Source organism: Miniopterus natalensis, chromosome 17 (assembly GCF_054644295.1).
Source record: "Miniopterus natalensis isolate mMinNat1 chromosome 17, mMinNat1.hap1, whole genome shotgun sequence".
In the NCBI taxonomy this organism is placed as follows: domain Eukaryota; kingdom Metazoa; phylum Chordata; class Mammalia; order Chiroptera; family Miniopteridae; genus Miniopterus; species Miniopterus natalensis.
In genome coordinates, this window is record NC_142097.1 from 27,245,592 (window position 1) to 27,264,126 (window position 18,535).

The 18,535-nt window shown below is 43.1% G+C and overlaps 1 protein-coding gene across 5 annotated transcripts in view; it reads right to left on the minus strand.

Annotated features, from left to right (window-relative positions):
- Positions 1-9,378: 9,378 nt before the first annotated feature.
- SPOP (speckle type BTB/POZ protein) overlaps positions 9,379-18,535 on the minus strand; it is a 61,898-nt gene continuing 52,741 nt past the window's right edge. For all 5 annotated transcript variants that reach the window (XM_087826179.1, XM_087826177.1, XM_087826178.1 and 2 more), the window contains 4 exons: positions 16,370-16,425; positions 15,751-15,873; positions 12,070-12,212; positions 9,379-10,591 (listed from right to left, as the gene is read on the minus strand). In XM_087826179.1, the coding sequence (XP_087682305.1) occupies positions 10,447-10,591; positions 12,070-12,212; positions 15,751-15,873; positions 16,370-16,425 (467 nt within the window). In that variant the 3' untranslated portion in view covers positions 9,379-10,446. The remainder of the gene's footprint in view (positions 10,592-12,069; positions 12,213-15,750; positions 15,874-16,369; positions 16,426-18,535) is intronic.

Sequence of the window (18,535 nt, forward strand, 5' to 3'; positions counted from 1 at the left end):
GCTCATGGCCGACCAGAGCCTCCTGGGAAGGCAGAAGGCTGGTTTCTCTCTCTAGGCTGTGTAGTGTAGCAGTTGAGAACACAGATTCCAGAGGCAGGCTGACCTTGGGCAAGTGACTGAGCACCTTTGTGCCTCAGTTTCCCCATCTGTAAAATGAAGACGATCTTTCCTGCCAGAGGGCTGTTGCAAGTGGGACCGTGGAAAGTGGCTGGAGCTGCGTCTGGCACCGAGGCAGTGCCGGAGGCGAGCTGCTGAGTGCCATCCCACGCTGCGGCCCTCGGCTCCCAGCCTCTCCTGGGCCGGTGGGAGGGAGAATGGCCACGGGCGCTCATTCCTTGCTGCAGGAAAAATGTGCAGGGGAAACCCCATAGGGAAGGTTGGAACTCCGTCATGTCTACAAAAGATGACACTTACACAAAGGAATCTACTTTTGTCTTCCTTGATTCTGGCCAAGAAACTGGGCTCTTGGTTGCATTTCTATGGCTCCTGGGGCCCAGAATCTCACTTCTACTCTCAGAAAGCCCTTGTGGTATGTTGAGGAGGTTCATGTGTACAGTCCCCCTGGGACCTCTACCCGTAAACATAACACGAGGTTCAGAGAATGCAGGTGGCCAAAGCGTCTTTATTTAGAAGCACAGAGTTCACTGCCCAGAGCAGTCAGCCGAGTGCACTCCCCAGGCTGAGGTGGCCCGCTGCCCAGGGCCCCTCCTGCCGCACTCCTAGCCCCATCACCCCACCCCACACACCTGATTTCTCTCCCTGCCCCATCTGCAGGTCACCTCCACCAATAGATTAGTTTCTCATCAGCCTGGACGGCCTGCGGTCCCTTACTGGCACGCCTGGGAACTGGGTGTGTGAAGTGTCCAGCTTGGACTGCACCCGAGAGTGAGTCCCTGGGGACTGGGCCTCGCGCATCCCATTTCTTCCACACTTTGAGGAGGGCCAAGTGCATGGGATACACACGGGGCCTGGCCAGGAAATCTTGACCCTGGGTTAGCTCTGAATTCAATTGCTATTGTGGGTGTCTTTCACAAGGACAGGAAGAAGGGAAGAGACGCACAGGTCAAGAAGCAGCTAAACCCTGCCGGGCGGCAACTGCAATAGATGAGAATGATGCTGGTTTGGGGAAACTGGGGTAGGTGAGGGATAGAGAATGGAAAGGTATATAAATGCCCCATTTACCAGTCTTGGCAGCTCCCCGGCCTGGGAGAGGAGGGGGCCCGCTGCTGCTCAGTCAGGCTCTGCCATCTGCCACATCTCAGCGGAGATCAGCACTGGAGGGCTCGTTGTAGGCAGAGCTTTTTTTTTTTTTTTTTTGCTTTTTTTTTTTAATGCGGCAGGATCAGGCTCAAGATGTCACTCTAGTGAGCAGGACTGGAGATGGGGGAGGGAAATGTCTAGGAAAACAGGAGAGAAATAAATGGAAGCTTCCATGCTCCAGGAGGAGGGAAGATCAGGGGCAGAAAAGGAAGGAAGGAAAAAGAAGCTAAAGAAGAAAAAAAAGTGTAGAAAAGATGGGCTTGATTTAGCAGGTACACATCGCCCATCTTTTCCTGGCCTGCCAGAGGCAGCAAAAGCCCAAGAAACAGGGCTCCTGGATCCCAAAGTCACTTCCATCCTCTCCCCAAGCCTGATTTTCACACCATAAGCTCAAGAGTGTCTGGCCAGCCTCTCTCCTCCCTCTCTGGAATGGCTTGTGCCAAACACTCCTGGCCTTCAGAGATTATTACAATGACAACAGTGATCATAAACGAAGAATGACTTATTCCGGGAGACTGAGAGATTCGGCGCAGGCTGACTCTTTCTGGAGACCTCTGTGGACGCCCCCTCCTCCGCAGGTTACAGCAGAGGAGAGCCTCAGCTCCCAGGATGCTTTCTCCACAGGTAATCCTGCTTCAGGATTCCCACAGTCCCAATGGCGCCCATTTCAGCGTCTCATCACAGACTTAGACTCCATTCCAAGAACTCCTAAAAGGAAATGGACTCAAAAGACTACATACGGCTTAGGTTAGGACCAACGAGAGTGAAATGGCAGTAACAATAACATTAGCATCAGTTTACCTTACTGGAGCCCTTTTCAATGGCAGTCACTGTGTTAAGAACTTGACATGTACTTTCTCATTAATTTCCCAGAACTCTATGAGATATGCCCATTCTGCAGAGGAGAAAGCTAAGGCTTACACAGGCAAGTAAGTACTTTGGTCAGGATCATAAGTGTGGCAGGAGGTCAGGGCCAGGTGCCTGGACTCCAGATGCTGTGCTCCGCAAACACCAACCTGGGCTGAACCCCAAGAGCAGCCTGCACTCTTACCAGCTCCTCCCCAACAACAGTTCAAATCAGTGCTCACCCTGCCACCCTCTCCAGGAATTCTCAGCCATTGACCTGATTTCCTATTTAACACTGAAAAACATACACATCACCATATACAAACTTGCTCAATTTCCCACTATTAGACAAACCCACTTGTTTCTGCCGGGGTCTCCTCATACCCAGAGAGGGTGTCCCGCCTCTTCCTGCCTAAGCCCACCCAGCCTTCTCCTCCCAGCACTCTCAGAACCTCACAGCACAGATTATCTGCTCTCTACTGGGCCTTGGAGCTCTCGCTGCTTCCTCTCTACTGGACCCTTCCTACTAGTTTTAAACATGCTCACATGGCCCAGCTGGTGTTGCCCAGTGGTTGCACGTTGACCCATGAACCTAGAAGTCACAGTTGGATTCCCAGTCAGGGCACATGCCTGGCTTGTGGGCTCGATCCCCAGTAGGGGGCATGCAGGAGGCAGCCGATCAGTGACTCTCTCTCATCATTGATGTTTCTCTCTCTCTCTCTCTGAAATCAAGAAAAAAAATATATTTTAAACATGCTCACGTGGCTTTCATTTTATAGGAAAAAATAAAACACTTCCCTCTATTCATTTCCCTCCCCCAGTTGCTGCCCCAACTTTGCCCCTCCCTTCACAGTCATACCTTGAAGACTTGCCTGTGCTCCCTGGTCCCTGTCTTCTTCCTCACCTCCCACCCCCTCTTCACCTCACCCCAACCAGGGTCTCTTTCCTGAAATGGCCATGGCTACAGTCACCAATGACTTTCATGCTGCTAGCTCCAATGGGCATTTTAAAATTCTTTTTATTCTGCTCCATTCGATACTTCCAACAGTTTTATATTGGTTCTCTCCTTTAACATATTTTCTTCCTATCTTTGGCCTCTTTTGTGGCTTATCTTCCTTAACCGGCCTTTAAATGTAAGGGTTCCTTAAGGTTTAGTCCTGGGCACCCTCACTCTGCACTACTTGGAGATCCAACACATCCCAGGACTTCAATGACACCTGTAAACCAGCATCTCCCCCTGAACTTTCTCTTCTGTCTGAACCTCTCCACATGACACCTCCATTTGGATTTCTCAAGGCATCTCATAATCAACAAGTAAAATAAAACTAATGATCTAATCTCCCTTAAGCCTGTTTATATTCCCACCAGTCTCTATTTTGGTGAATCTATCCTAGTCAGCTCTTCATCCTTACTCTCTCCAGTCCACCATCAAGTTCTGCCAAATTTGCTCCCTAAATCTCTCAAAGGTATCTATGCTTTCTAGCTCAGCCACCCCCTCACTCAAGTTGCATTATCTCTTGCCTTCCTCTATTCCTACTCCCAACATTAACTTTTCTATACTCTAGCTAAAGATCTTATTAAAATGAAACTCGTCACCCCCCCTTGTTTAAAACTCAATGACTTTCCCACTGTTCTTAGTATAAGACCTATAAGGTCTAAATATGACCTATGCAGGTCCTGCCAGACTGGCTCCCAACTTGCTCTCAGGCCTCTCCACACTCCAGCCACGCAGCCTTGTCTGGGCTCCTGCAACACACTAGGCTCCCTCCTGACTCAGAGCTTAATATATGCGATTTCTTCTGCGAGGAATATGCCTCTCCAACATCACCATGCTGACAGCTTCTCAGCCTTCAGCTCTCACGTTCAAAAGCTTTCTTTGGGAAGACTTTCCGGGTCTCCCAAACGAGATGAATCCCCACTCACAGGCTCTCGCCGTGCCCCACCAGTCTCTTTCAGAGCACTCACCATGGTTGGACATTATGTCTTTTGGGGATTACTATGGACACTATCTCCCCATTAGATGCTAAGTTCCAATGAGAGCAAGGAACAGTTTTACTCACTGGTCATCCCTAGAAACTAGCACAGTCCCTGGCACATCACATATCAAGTGTATACGTGAATTACTAGCAAAGGAAACAGAAAATATTCTAAAAATTCATTCTTCAAAGGCACAGTTATTAAAACTTTGGTGGGCATAAAAGACCCTAGGGATCACCCAATCGTATGCTGACCACTCTCAAATGCCCTTTCCTTTCTTGGTTTTCCTCTAACTTTTGTGCAGAGGTAATGGGGGCAGGAAGGATACACTACGGAGACCCCCTGGAATGACAGGATTATATTGTATAATGTGTCAAGGGAGAGGCCTATTTTTCATTAGTGTTTCAATAAAATACACACTTCCAATACTTGTAAGAGATATAAAAAATGTTTATTTAACCAGAGAGATTAAAGTGTGTAATATGACTATTGGTTCATGTATCGATGCCAATGTATCTATAGATTCTAAACAGGAAGTACTTCCCTTTACCATTAAACTAGGTGAGTGCATAGTAAAGTGCTGTGAGATGACAGGAAATAACGAGGCACACAGATGCTGGAGGAAAAACTTGACACCACACCAGTGTTGGAGCTGGTTCACATGGGCTCTCCAGAGCCAACTGTTAAATTTTCAGGAACTTTGAGAGTTCGTTGTTGAATGGCCAGTTAAAAATCAAGTTGTGCCCTAGCAGACTGAAGGGTCCTGGGTTTGATTCCGGCCAAGGGCATGTACCTCATTTGCAGGCTTGATCCCTGGCCCCAGTTGGGGCTCATGTGGGAGGCAACCAATCGATGTGTCTCTCTCACATCCATCTTTCTCTCTGTCTCCCTTCCACTCTCTCTGAAAAAGCAATGAAAAAATATCAAGTGAGGATTTAAAAAAAAAAAATCAAGTTATATTAACATACAATTAACAGCAAAGGTAATACTCAAAATTCATCTCTTCCTAATTATTTCACACCTTACTCTTATCTGTGCTCTTGAGGTTCTGTACATCTACTTATTTGCACGGTGGAAATACTAGACAATGGCGAGCTGTGCATCCCTTTCCAGCTCTACGCCAGTCATGTCACCTTGAAAGTTTGAAATGAGCCATAGTGGGGGTATTTACACCCTAGAAGCTGACAAGTGCTACCCATCAGGGTTTGGTACCGATTTGGGGAAGTGAATGTTATACCTTTAGCAACACACCACTGAACTGAAGGTTTATAGGAAGCGTGGAACAAACTTTTACTTGGAAGATGGATGGGTTGAAGAAGTACAGAAACATGTGCCCGTCTTCAGGAAGCCATTCTCAAAATTGTGTTAGAGTTGAAGGTACTTGTTTTCTTTCTCAATTTAAAGCTATAATTATTCTATAAACATGACTTTTATTACAAATACCAGTTATGAAAGCGTCTGTAACTTTATGGAACAACCTGTATGTCATGACTTCTAGACAAAAATAAACGTGTTGACTAAATTGAGACATAAGTTCTTGAGAGTGGGCGGGAGAGATTCCCTTCCTTTCTCCCTGCCAAACTTCTAGAAAGAGGAGCTTGTACTCAATCTGTTTGCTTACCTTCTCATCAGTCTTGGCTTCTGTCTCCATCATTGGACAGAAATTGCTCTAAGGTAACCACTGACCTCCTTACGGCTAAATTCAGTATCTTTTCAATCCTCAAGGCCATGACCTCTGCTTGGTTTGTGTGCCATTCCCCAGCCTCCTCCGCTAGACTGAATTAGTAGAGCAGAAATCCTACCCTCCACTTCAGCCCTAGCCTCGCACACTATTTGGCACCTTCTAAGTACTCGGCCATTGTTTGCTGAATCAGTGGCCCGAGTTTTTATTTCTGTAACCTTAAGTATGTCATCTCATGTTTCTGGATGTCTGTTCTCTGACATGAAAGGAAGGTGAGCTATGTGGGGAGCTTCAGTTTGTCAAGAGCTCACCTTTAGGGTCCTGAGGAGACTGAAATTCTCCCCGCTTCAACTGAGCAATAGGAGCAGGTATGTCCTCTTTACTGCCAGGCAAACTCTTGGGTTTTCGCTTTCTCTTTGGTCCTTGGGCCTATGCCCCAAAACTATTCCTTTGCCTTCTGTTGTTTCTTGGCTCAGAGCCAAGGTGAGTGACTTTGAGGAACTTACATTGTCACCTTCCCAAGCTATACAGTTGGGATGAAGGGGAGCTGCACAAGACAAGCCAAGTGTTCACAACTCATGGGAGATCTGTAAACTGTGGGCCGGGTACATTCCCATACTTGGGTTATGCTTATTTTATCTTCATAATGTTTTTTCCCTAGAGTTGATCCCCTTCAACTCGTTAATCGTTTCTGTTGCTTTTATTGAATTCCCTCGAGTCTAAACTTCTTTTTTCTTAGAGTTGCCGGAATCAGAACCAAACAGTATTCCATATGCCAGTTTCCACTCCAGCATTACAGGATTTACAGAAGGGGAGGGATCATCTCGCTAATGGCTTAGTGGCACAAAGATCCCATCAGTCAACAACATTCAAGTTTCCACTGTCATCTGGGGGTCAAAGCTTTTGGTTCGCCCAGCTCATTATCCCAAATACTGATTGTCCTGCATTTGCTTTCTGGCTCACTGTCTCCATGAGGTGTCCGCCTATTGGGTCAAAGGCCCCAACGTGGTGCAGTCACCTCTGAAATTAAAAGGGGAAAAACACATCCACCTTGTGCATACACATACATAAAGAGCAGTCCAGCAATACTCACCTGAATGCTAGATTAGTCAGCAAACCATCAGAAATGAATCTAAATGAAGGAGGGCAGAGTTCAACGAAAAGTCATGATAAAGAAACACACTGGGCCCAGGCTGATTAAAGATAATTAGTTGTGGAAAATAAGATTGGGCTCCAGCCAAGTATTTGTTGTTGGTTTTTTTTTTAAGAATTTGTTTTTGACAAAGATAAACCAAAGGATCCAATAGTCATGTTGGGGGAATTTAGTGGTTCTTTTATAGGAGTTGAAGAGCCAGAACAAAGCAACAGTCAGTTTCAAAGTGCGGCTCAACTCTCCCTCTGTTTGTTGTTCTGCTCATAAACATACAAGCTGTTTTCTTTCATCTGCACAGGGCTAAGACAATATGGAGAATCTATAATAGGTTTAAACCAGATTTATAAATAAATGCACAGAGTGGTGGTCAAGCCTGAGATCTTTTGGCCTAAGAAAAGATCTTAATGTCCCTGGCTGAAATTATTTTAAAAAGAGGAATCTCTTCAAAGTCCTAAAAGCCATCTGACTTGCCAGCGATAAGGAAAAGAGGTATCTCTTACCTAAATTGTTAAAACCCATAAAGGTGTTTGAGATGCTCAATAACAACAGAGAGGTTTAACCTCCACAGAGGGAATGGGAACAATTCTCCATGGATGTCTGCCTCCATGTCCAGATATAGGGGGGCCGACAACAGGGGAGGAGGGGAGCTGGTGAGTGACGCCAGATAACTTTATTTGGACTGAAACTGCAACGCCAAAGGGTCTGTGAAACCACCTGCCTGAAATATTGTTTTGATAAATAAGCCATATCCTCGTGGAATTGAAATCTCCAACTGTTCCACTGGCACGGACATCTCTGCAGTGACAGCACATGCCCCAGATTGTGGAGTTAACTTGAATTAAATTTCAGATGTGGGGGAGCTAAGGGAGGGGGTGGTGGCAGTGGGAGGGTTACAAACAGTATGCTGAGGCTCTGATGTTGTCACAACCAGATGGCTTCAACTGTATCATTTAAACAAAAACAAACATGTCCAGAAATAATGTAATAATGACAGGAGAAGCACAGAGTAGCTTCACCTATACCTGAAATCTTAACAGCTTTGTACCCACGGTAAAGCCCACATTAGAAATTCCATAAATATTGGAAAATCCCAGAAGAGACCTTCGTCCTGCTAGAAGCTTGGTGGCAGGATTGCTACCCACCCCTCGAGAACATATTCCCTGAACCCACCAGCCCCAAACCCACTGCTTTCGGTAAGAAAGCAAACCTGAAATCTGGTTTGTCCTCTGGAACCTCTGGAGAACAAGCCAGCAAAGGCGCCTTTCCAGTTTTGCTCCTACTGTCCCCACAGGAAGGAAGCTTCACCTCAGGTTTCACAAACATTTCAGAAAAGATAATTCCCAAAGTTACTGACAATCTTCTCAGAGTTCTACATTAGAAGAACTGTCACTCAACAGTTTTGTGATCTTAGGTGTGTCACGTAACCTCTCTGGGTTTCAACTTCTCTCATCTATAAAATGGGAAGATACTATTTGTCACTTGTCTTACCAAACTCAAGTTGTTGGGAAGTTCAAATGAGATACTGTGCATGGAAGGTTCGCTGAAAACTGAGAACTGCTGAGCAAATGCAGTTACCTGAAGGACAATGCGGGTGGAGGAGACTCCTTGTATGCCCTGATCCCCGGAGCTGTGTGCTGATCTGGAAAGTGAGGACCAAGAAGGTGTGCAGGGACAGCAGCCAGAACATGGAGAACTGGGCGCTTGCTCACACAGGTGACACTTAGGAGGACACTGAAGAGTGCAATGGAGGGGTTGGTTTCTAACAAGCAAATCCTGTCTGTCATTGTACTGATAATAGATCTTATTTACTCCATTCCAGGGGTGGCAAGATAAATGAAAATTGGAATATTTGCAAAGGCTAAAGTCACTGAAGGAAATTAGAAGATGAAATATGTCAAATTTCCACCTAAGGTCAAACAAAGCACACCTTGGCCAGATGGACAATGCTTTTCCCAATGTTACCTTCACTGTCTGTCCACACTGCTATGAGAAAGGCAGAAGAGGAGCCCCAGAGCATTCTTGTGAGCTTGCTGGGAATTCAGACATCACATCAAGTCAGTGACAGAACTAGTCAGAGATAGTAATTTCCCTTTATTTAATCTCCACAGCCATGTCCCCTTGATCTTTTTATATTTCACTAGAAGGGACACTGAGAGTAGGTCTTAAACTGTGTAGGGTGCAGAAAGCCCACTTCCATTACCTGCCTTGGCAGAGGTAGGAGCCTAATCCCCAGTATAGGATGTGGACTGAGAGATACTCAAGGACAAGAGACTGGCAGACGCTGGTAGCTCACCAAGGAAACCTGAGATTAGGAAGATGTAATAAATCCCCACCACTCAGACATTTCAAACATTATCTCTGCAAGCTGCAGAATCAAACTAGGCCTTCAAAATCCCTTAAGGAACTCAGACCCAAAACACAAATCAGATGAGTGAAACAAAAGACCAGATACACCACACAGTACAAAATAGTCATTATTTATATTTTCAAAAAGAAAAAAATTAACATTTGGAAGTTCTCCCCTGTAGGAAGAGGGGTGAATTGGAAGGAACAGGACTGGCTCCTATGCAGGCGCAGGTACGAACAGCTGAGCAATCGGGGCTGGGATTTTTTCACACAGCATTAATAATAAAATTTCCTTTTCTCTTCTCTTTTGTTTTGTTTTTTTAGAAAAGGGGGGAGGGAGAAATAAAATCAGAGAAAAATGCCAAAAAACATTTTCCACAATATCTAAAAACAGAGAACTATAGTTCTTATCAAGACAGTATGAATTCTGGGTAAATTATTTTTTTCCAGTCTTCAAAACCAATAAAGATTTTTTTGCAAAAGCCACCACATCAGAACACTCATCTTCCAGATCAAATAACCTCCTTCCCCTTTCGCCTTCACTTGTCGTTTTTTCATAAAGGGATAAAAGGATGTATTCTGCTCTTGCAAACAATAAGTGCTAACAACAAGAGAGCTCTTCTGATACTTGCATGGTGGTGAGGAGTTTTCACAAATATCCAAGTTTTAGCACAGTTGTATGGACTGAAATTTCTCTCAATATAAATAGTATTAGAATCCACAAACTGATTTTTGAGAAATTCTGCAAAAATCCTTTCTTCTTTCCCCTTCTCTTAAAACTAAATGTCCTTCCTTTTTTTCCTTTTTGCTCCAGGCACCTGACGATTTGTTCTGCTCAGTCAGATGCAGACAGGTTTCTCCAAGTACCACCACTGGGATGTCCTCAGGGCCAGCGCCTAAACCGAATCCCCACAGGATCAAACTCGGTCAGGCCAAAGGGAACACAGTGACGCAGCAACAGGGTTTTCATTAGGTTGAACAGCCCCGAGTCCCCGGCCCTTCCCTCCCCCCACTTTCCCCAAGTTTATTTAGTGCTGTTTTAAAAGTCTGGGGCCACGATGCAGTCTTTTCCCCCACAGCAGAGTAAAAGCTCCACAGATTGCGCTGTCTACCTGGTGGTCAGTGGCAGCAACAGTGGCTGCTGCTTCTGGAAAATAAACGGAGTCTTACAACAGGCAGGATCTTAGGACTGCTTCAGACGTTTGCGTGGGGGTCCCAGAAAGGGGCACTGTGCTGAAGCCAGAGAGCGGTACGCCTCAGCCACCAAGTGGGGATGCGACACCACCATTGCCTTCCACCCCGAGGTCTCCAAGACATCCGAAGCATGACTAGGAGAAATGTGGAGAGATGGGTTACCAAAGGAGTTAAGGATGGATTAAACAGCCGCCTAGACAGCCTCATTTCCCAGAGTTTGCTGTAATGGGTGTGAATGCAAGAAACACTCAGTCAGAAAACTCTTAATATGCATGAGAATTCGCTTGTTAGAGGGTATGCAGACCGCTGACCAGATTGTGGCTGTTGTAACTTTGAAAACCAGGATTTTGTGCCACTAGATAATCAACTACAAGGTGAAATGTTCCTCAGGATCTTCTCTACACTGTCAAAGCTCTTCACTTTTTTTTTTTTTTTTATCTTCACCCGAGGATATGTCTTACTGATTTTAGAGAGAGGGGAAGAAGGGTGGGGGGAGAAACATGGATGTACGAGAGAAACAATAATCAGTTGCCTCCCATACACTCGCACTGGGGCTTGAACCCGCAACCTTTTGGTGCATGGGATGGTGTTCCAACCAATTGAGCCACACCAGCCAGGGCTATCAACGCTCTTTATGTTGCTAATGAAGAGAGAGCTCTGAGCTTCCACCAGGCTTTGCCATTTAACAGTGCCCTAACCACAGAGCAGATCAGAGCCTGGGGTCTATCTGAATATAAAAAAGGAGGGGATACTAACCACACTGTGTTGAATGGTTCAATCTATAAAGCACCAAGCAAGTGTCCAGCATAGACTGAGCACTAACTCGGACCAACATTTCGTGGTCTCCTCCCTCTTTTGCCTCAATCGGTAACTCCTTCAAAACAATCTTACAGACTGTGAGGGCATCGTTTCCTGTTTGGGGGCATTTTCCGTGTTGAATAATGTTCACTATTTACCTGGCAAACTCTTAGACCCGCCTCACCCCAGAAATGCTGTCGTGAGGGCTTTATAAGGCCCGCTCCTCTTCCTTGGGCTTCTCCAACTGTTATTCCCCATCAGGCAAGGGAGCAGAAGATGCCCTACTGAGAATTATTTCAGAAAGTAATATGGCCAGGTCATTTATCATTTCAGGTTGAAGGAATAGATCTTCTGGAATGAACATTTCTTTCTCAAAAAAGGATTTAACAACCTCATCTACTGATGATCCCTTCTCTTTTCCCCATCCCACGATGGACCATTAGATATATTTTAGTAACTCATAAAAACATGCTTCTGTTCATCAGAGATCTACATGCCTTTTATCAAGCCAGTGAATGTGAAGTAAAGATGCTATCATTTGGGGAACACAGCTTTTTTTGGCCAGCACATTATCATTTTCATCAATCTGATCACTACGAGGAAGTAAAACACCTCACTCAGCAATCAAATTAGACCCATGAAAGCAAAACCATCTTCCACACTCTCAAGATGAAGGAAAAGATGAAAACATTATACTTACTACTAAAAGGTTAATGAAGCTTCTCGTCTATTTTATTCACTAATTCAAAGTCTTTCTCATTTCTCTAGCTATCCCAACTACCCTGAAAGAAGAACTTTGAAGATGCCAACTCACTAGTTGATGAAATCCACTGCCTGAGTTTTCAATTGATCTGCACTGTGGAGGTCAGCCAAGATGAGAATTTCTGCGGCGTTCTCCACGGAGAGGTTGCTGCAGAGGGCATCCTCACACATGACCTTTAAACGCTCCAGGGCATACTGTAAAACACAAGCACCGCTGTCAGAGCAGGAATCGCTCTGGGCTGACGCTACGGAAGCTTATTCTGCAGCTGTACCATTATGTAATGTACCTGAACAAAACTGCAGACTGTGAGAAGGCTACCACTGCAATTATAAAATATAACCATACTCCAAAGGCTGAAGTGAAGACAGCTAAATAACCTGCATACCTACCATTCAAGTTCTACAGTCTTCCTATGAGAAAAACGGCAATTATGAAGTAGACCGACATCCTCAAGTTTACCCTGTCCCAGGTACGATTAAAGTGTTTCTTAAACCATCACCACCTACCCTTACAAGGAGGCATTATTCTGCTTCATGTCACCAGGGACACTACATTTTAAACTTCTGCAATCCTTTTATTAGAGCCACACTAGGGTGAAGGACAGTCCTTTCTACTTAAGCATTGTCACCAGCCCAGCAGGGTATCCCGACTGCCCATTGGGCTGTGGAAAGGAGCCCTGTGGTGACTTTCACCAGCATCTCTGCCACCAGTTGTTCCTGAATGAGGGCCAAACACAGCGTCCTTTTAAATAGAGAAGGATAATGGAGTCCTACTTTACTAGGGTTGAGGTTAAGATTCTCAGGGTAGAAGAATAAAGCAATAAAGACCCTGGGTCCAGTTTCAGTCTAAAAACTTCCTCTTTTCCAAGTAAAGGGTATCAATGTTTTGTAAATGAAAGTCTAGGTTAATACTGGGCACATCTGACTTAGTTGATTTGTTTTGAGGCAACTGTACTCCTTGCTCTCAAATATGAGATTATGAACTTACTGAGGAACTTCAAGGAGGAGGAGGAGGAAGGGATAAAAGGAGGCACAAAATAAAATGGCATTAATCAGCTCACAAGAAAGGGGTTTGGTTGAGGGTATCCAGTCTCCATACAGGCCCCATCTCAAGGGGCCTCAGAACTCAACTGACACAACACTCCTCCAAGCGGAATCATGACAATCAAACCAGGACAACTTTATTTTTATGAATTTTGGGTGAGGAGGCATATCTGCTGGCACTGTGATCTCCTGCAGCAAAAAGAGAGTTTTATTGGTTTTGGTGCAGCTTTAATTTTTTACATTTGAGTAACTGGAAAACAGTTTCCATGGAAAACAAGAATGACATTAGACAAGCAAGAAATTAGGTTTTTGTTTTAAAAGGCTAGAAAAGGTTGAGTAAATGTTCAGTTTTTACACAGTACTGCACAGAATATTTCTATTATCCTTTCTCAATACATTCTTTTAAAAGGACTTTTACTGCATAATTAGACAAAAGTAGCCACTTTTGCCCCTTGGGGGACAAAGTTTTTTCTTAATTATACTTCTGAAAAACCTGCCTAATGGCAGTACTTACCCGAGAGATTGAAATTGTGTCTCCCAGGCCTGGCCAACGTGTTTTGTTTTGTTTTTGGTCTAATTACACATGTCCCCAGGAGACTGGAAAAGCTCAGAAGAAGCTGTTCCAGCCTCTTGGGTAAATTCTAGATGTTTAGATCCTTCCATGAAAGATTTCTTATTCTGTTTTCCTGAAGCTCACAAAGAGGTATAAAGGTAAGAATAACTTTCAAATAAGTTTGGAGGAGTGTGTCTAATTGGAAATTCTGAATGGAATTTGAAAACATACCCTTTAGTTACTTCTCATTCATAAATTTAAAGCACTGCAGTGACTCAACTGCTTTAGCTTTTAAAATCATAAGCTAACATACTGTACTGAAAATACCATCCTTAGAATGTCACTTCAGGCTGATCCCCATGCCCTGTGCACTTACAGTAGGTTCCCAGCAGGTTCTCTGGCTGAGGAATAGAAATGAAAACCCAGGGACAACAGATGTCTAACCTTGGCTCTGAGAATATATAACTCTGAGCCTTAGTATTTCTGTCTAAAAAGTGGGCCTTTCGATACTACTCACCCTCATGGGAGCTAGAGGATGAGAGGAAGATAAATGCCTGGTTGTATAAACACAAGAGACCCGACTCATTGAAAATCAGAGGGCAGATGAGTCAGAATCACTATAAATTCATGTCTATAAAAAGCAGGCATTGGGCTATGTGTCTCCAACTTCCCCTGAGCTCACAATGTGTATTTTCTTACTTTCTCCACTAGAAGCAAGTTTCCTTTGGTCAGAACTGAGCTAGAATGGAGGGTATGGGATGTTCGCATTGCTTAACTGTACTGATAAAATCTTGCAAGGTAATAAGCAGGATACAGCTAGCTATTATTCAATCCTTTTCATCTGTAGCATTGATTGGCTTTACATGCCTTATCCCCTACAAACACTCCAAAGAGCTAATCAATAAAGATAAAACCTCCACTGTAAACACAGGTACTTTCCTCTGTTCTCAGGGGTGCAAAGGAAGGTAGAAGATTATTCCCATGAGCAAATCCTGAAACGGCTCTAGTGCCCTTTCGTTAGAGTCAGAGCCAGCCTTGCCTCAGATGGCTGCTGCAGCATCCTGGCAGAAAGACGAGGCACTGCCAGCAGAGAACCATCCTTCTCATAGGTCTACTACTGGCCAGGTTTAAGCCCCTTGACACCCTTGCTTCAACCCTCCTTCCCAACACAAGAAAAGCTTCTGCAGGATAAATAGTAATCACACACACACACCCATCATGCTTCCTTAGACCACAGGGCCTTGGATGGCAGGTCACTGAGCTCTCTTTGATGTATTTACACAATGAAAGTCAGTTTCCCAAAGTGTGTTTTGGGGAACACTAATCCTGGGGGTGATCCTTGAGGAAAACTAAATTGGAGAAATGCTATCATATTCCTTTTCAGAAAACTCACAGTGCACATGAACATACTAAAGGTTCTGAGAAATCCTGCAATAAAATAGCAATACAAAACCCCCCATTTGACTTGGTTAAACTCAGTGTTTCATTAACCTTTCCCCTCAAGTTTATTTTGGGAATCACTGGTCGACTGTTTTAGGTAATCACCATATTTCCTTGTTAAGATCCACGTTTTTATTTTCATACTGTAACATTTCTCAAATCAAAATGTATCTTACAATGAAAGTATACATTTACTCTAGTAGCATCTCTTTTTTCCCCAAAGAGCTATTAACCATCTTATAATTTAGAATATTTCAATAATTACTTAAAAATGCTAACCAGGACACTGTTAAAAGATTATTCCCTTATTGAAAAAGTTTAAATAAAAGTTAATGAATTCAAGAACATTTTATAAATTATAAAGCCAAATTATAAATCCAAATGTTAGCATTATCTGAGTCTTTAATATCACTATGGTTAAATCTGAGATTGGGAAGAGAGGTAAATGGCAAGCTTATTCTTCTTTCCCACAGGTAGAGTGGCCATATGTAATTTACCATTCAAAGCAGGATACTTTTGAAAATAAAAAGGGTGCTATCAATAATTGTGCTATAACACAAGTGTAAACCAGGACTCTCCAGCCAAACTAAGATATATGCTCATTTTACCCACAATACAGCATAGAAGCCCAGTTGTGAAACTCAAGAGGTCACAGAAACTCCTAGTCTTATGATTATTTTTCTATTCCTATCTCACCTTGTCAGCAGCTGCCAGCAAATCATCAGCCATTTTGTCCAGGTTTGGAGCCTTCCCCGTGTAAATGAAGCACATCATTTCCTTAAAAACTTCAGGCTCCACATCATTGATTTCAACCCGATTCTATGCCAGAAAAACCAGAAGTGAAAAACATTCCAACAGAACAAATTCCCTAAACAATTTTCATGATTTTAAGCTCTGGTGAGGAGAGAATCCTGTATCATTTAAAACCTAACACGAATGGAAAACTGTTCTTTGCCGTATTTGATTATAATAGCCTTTCTCTGTCATATGTACCACCTTTGTTTTCTCAAATACAACAGCAAGACAAGTATTATCTTTCATTTTTCACCTTTCTTTTCTTGAGTAGAGACACATGTCTAATACCCTCACCTCAAACACTTTCGATAATTTGCCTGGGAGAGAGAGAGTCTGATGTACCTAGAATCCTTCTGGACCACCTCTCTCTGCTCTCAGAAAGTATCTGTTCATGGAATTTGTACATTTCAGTAACACAGTAAGGAAAAAATAAGTAGGAAAATAAATTCACTGCCAAATTGGAAAAATCATCTGAATCTAGTCACCTAGCTAAAAGACATATTTTTATTCTGATACATACCTTTTTGCTCTCCTCCATTTCATGTTCAAACATGGCACTAAAAACTGGAGAACGAGCTAGAAAGTGAAAGGCAACAGAGACAAATGTAGTTATCACATTATAATCGCTTGGTTCTTCTGTTATGTAGAAGAGGACATTTTCTTCTCTGATATAGGAAAGGGTCAATTATACCAGAATTATAAAATTCCTTTCTTCTTATACCAATAAGTGAATAATTATAATGCATAGGGAAAAAAGAAATTGCTACTTTCAAAGTAATTTATTAGCTCGATTCCAACCATTCATATTTAAAAAATTTTTTTTTTAAATCCTCTCCAGAGAATATTTTTTCCATTGCTTTTCAGAGAGAGTGGAAGGGAGACAGAGAGAAAGAAACACTGATGTGAGAGAGACACATTGACTGGCTTCCTCCTGAACATGCCCCAACTTGGAGCAGGGAGCAAATCTGCAACCTAGGTGCCCTTGACCGGAATCAAACCTATGACATTTTAGTGCGCAGGCCAATGCTTTAACCACTGAGCAACTGGCCAGGGCAACAACCATTCATATTTTAAGGAAATTACTCAAATTACCTATGTTGGATGACAATGATATTCTCTGGGTAGATTTGGGGTTCAAATGGGAGGTCTTTAGGGTCTAAGCAGGATATCCTGATACCTAGATTTTTTGCCTGGAACAATGACACCTACTCTCTCCACCTCCAGGGATCACACAGCAAGGAGGTCAAGAACAGGGTTCAATGGCATCCATTAACTAGATGAAAAGCATGCTTGTTTATGGCAGGTTTTCTGTTCCTTCAAGTCTTACATTCTCAACAGAGATAACAACCCAAAGAAGCAAAAAAAATCTTAGATATTGCAATCATTTGTGGCCCTTCAAAGCTCAACCCTACCCAACAAAATCTTATTCCTTAGTATTCAATGTCTCTCATTAGGGATAATTTAATTTTTTTCCTTAGGGGTGGGAATAATGAAAAAAGGTTGAGAAACAGTGTTCTAAGTCATGCCCAATTCTAGTCTAATAAACATTATAAATAATAAGTAAACTTAATTTCAACCATGAAAGTAATAAAATGGCTAAGAACTCAAATTTTATCATGTGGTCCAGTAAATCAGGGATTTTGGTGAAAGTTGAGACTACCAATTTCTACCTAAGAGAGGAAGAACAGATGGAATATACAGTAAGACTCTGAGCTAACAGGTAACTGGAACTTTGATCTACAGTTTATGTCAGAAAGGACTAATTTTATTTTATTTATTTTTATTTTTTTAATAATTTTTATTTTTGTTTAAAGTATTACAGATGTCCCTTTTTCTCCCCAATGACCCTTTCCCCCCTGTTCTTTCCCCCTCCCCAGTCCCTCTCCCCACCATTGTCCGTGTCCTTGGGTTGTGCATATATGCATATAAATTCTTTGGTTACTCTCTCCCCCTCCATCCCCTCTCCCCCTTCCCTCTGACATTTCGTTAATTTTAGATCTGCCATATTTTAACCACATAATCTTGGGCAAATCACTTAACCCTCTGAGCCTCAACGTTTCAATCTATTCCAAAGGATATTAATTCTCATTGTTCTTATCTAAGAAGGGCTACAGACTAAAAGGTACTAAATAAACACATTACAGAAGTTGAATACTAAAGGGCTGGTGTTTTTAATAAAAAGGGGAGGTTCCAAAGCAGTGATATGCTTAGAGGGTCTACAGTGAATAGACAGAAGCTGATGAGAATAAAATCACCCTGGGAGAGTAAGTAGAGTGAAAAGAAAGCTGAGGGACCAATTTTAAAGGGATGGCTACACATTAGAAGTAGCCAGAGAACCAGAAGAAAACCAGAAGAAAGGAATCAAATAATATATGAACTAAAGAGTTCCTCAAATTTAAGAACTAGCAGGTCATATAACTTTGGAAAACTGCTTTCATTGCATGAAGGTGAACTGAGGATAAGTGGGAAGAAAGAAGTAGAGACACTGAGTGTGCTAACTTAAGAAATTTAGCTCTGAAAAAAAGAGAGAAAGACAATAACTAGATGGAGAAGCCTGAGCCTGTTTACAGGTGGAGGGTAAACAGGCAACAGGAGAAAGAGAGATGGTGAAGATACCAGATAACAAGGTAAAAGTGGCAGAGTAAGGCTTCTGAGAAGGCAGTATGGGATATGAAACAGGACAGAA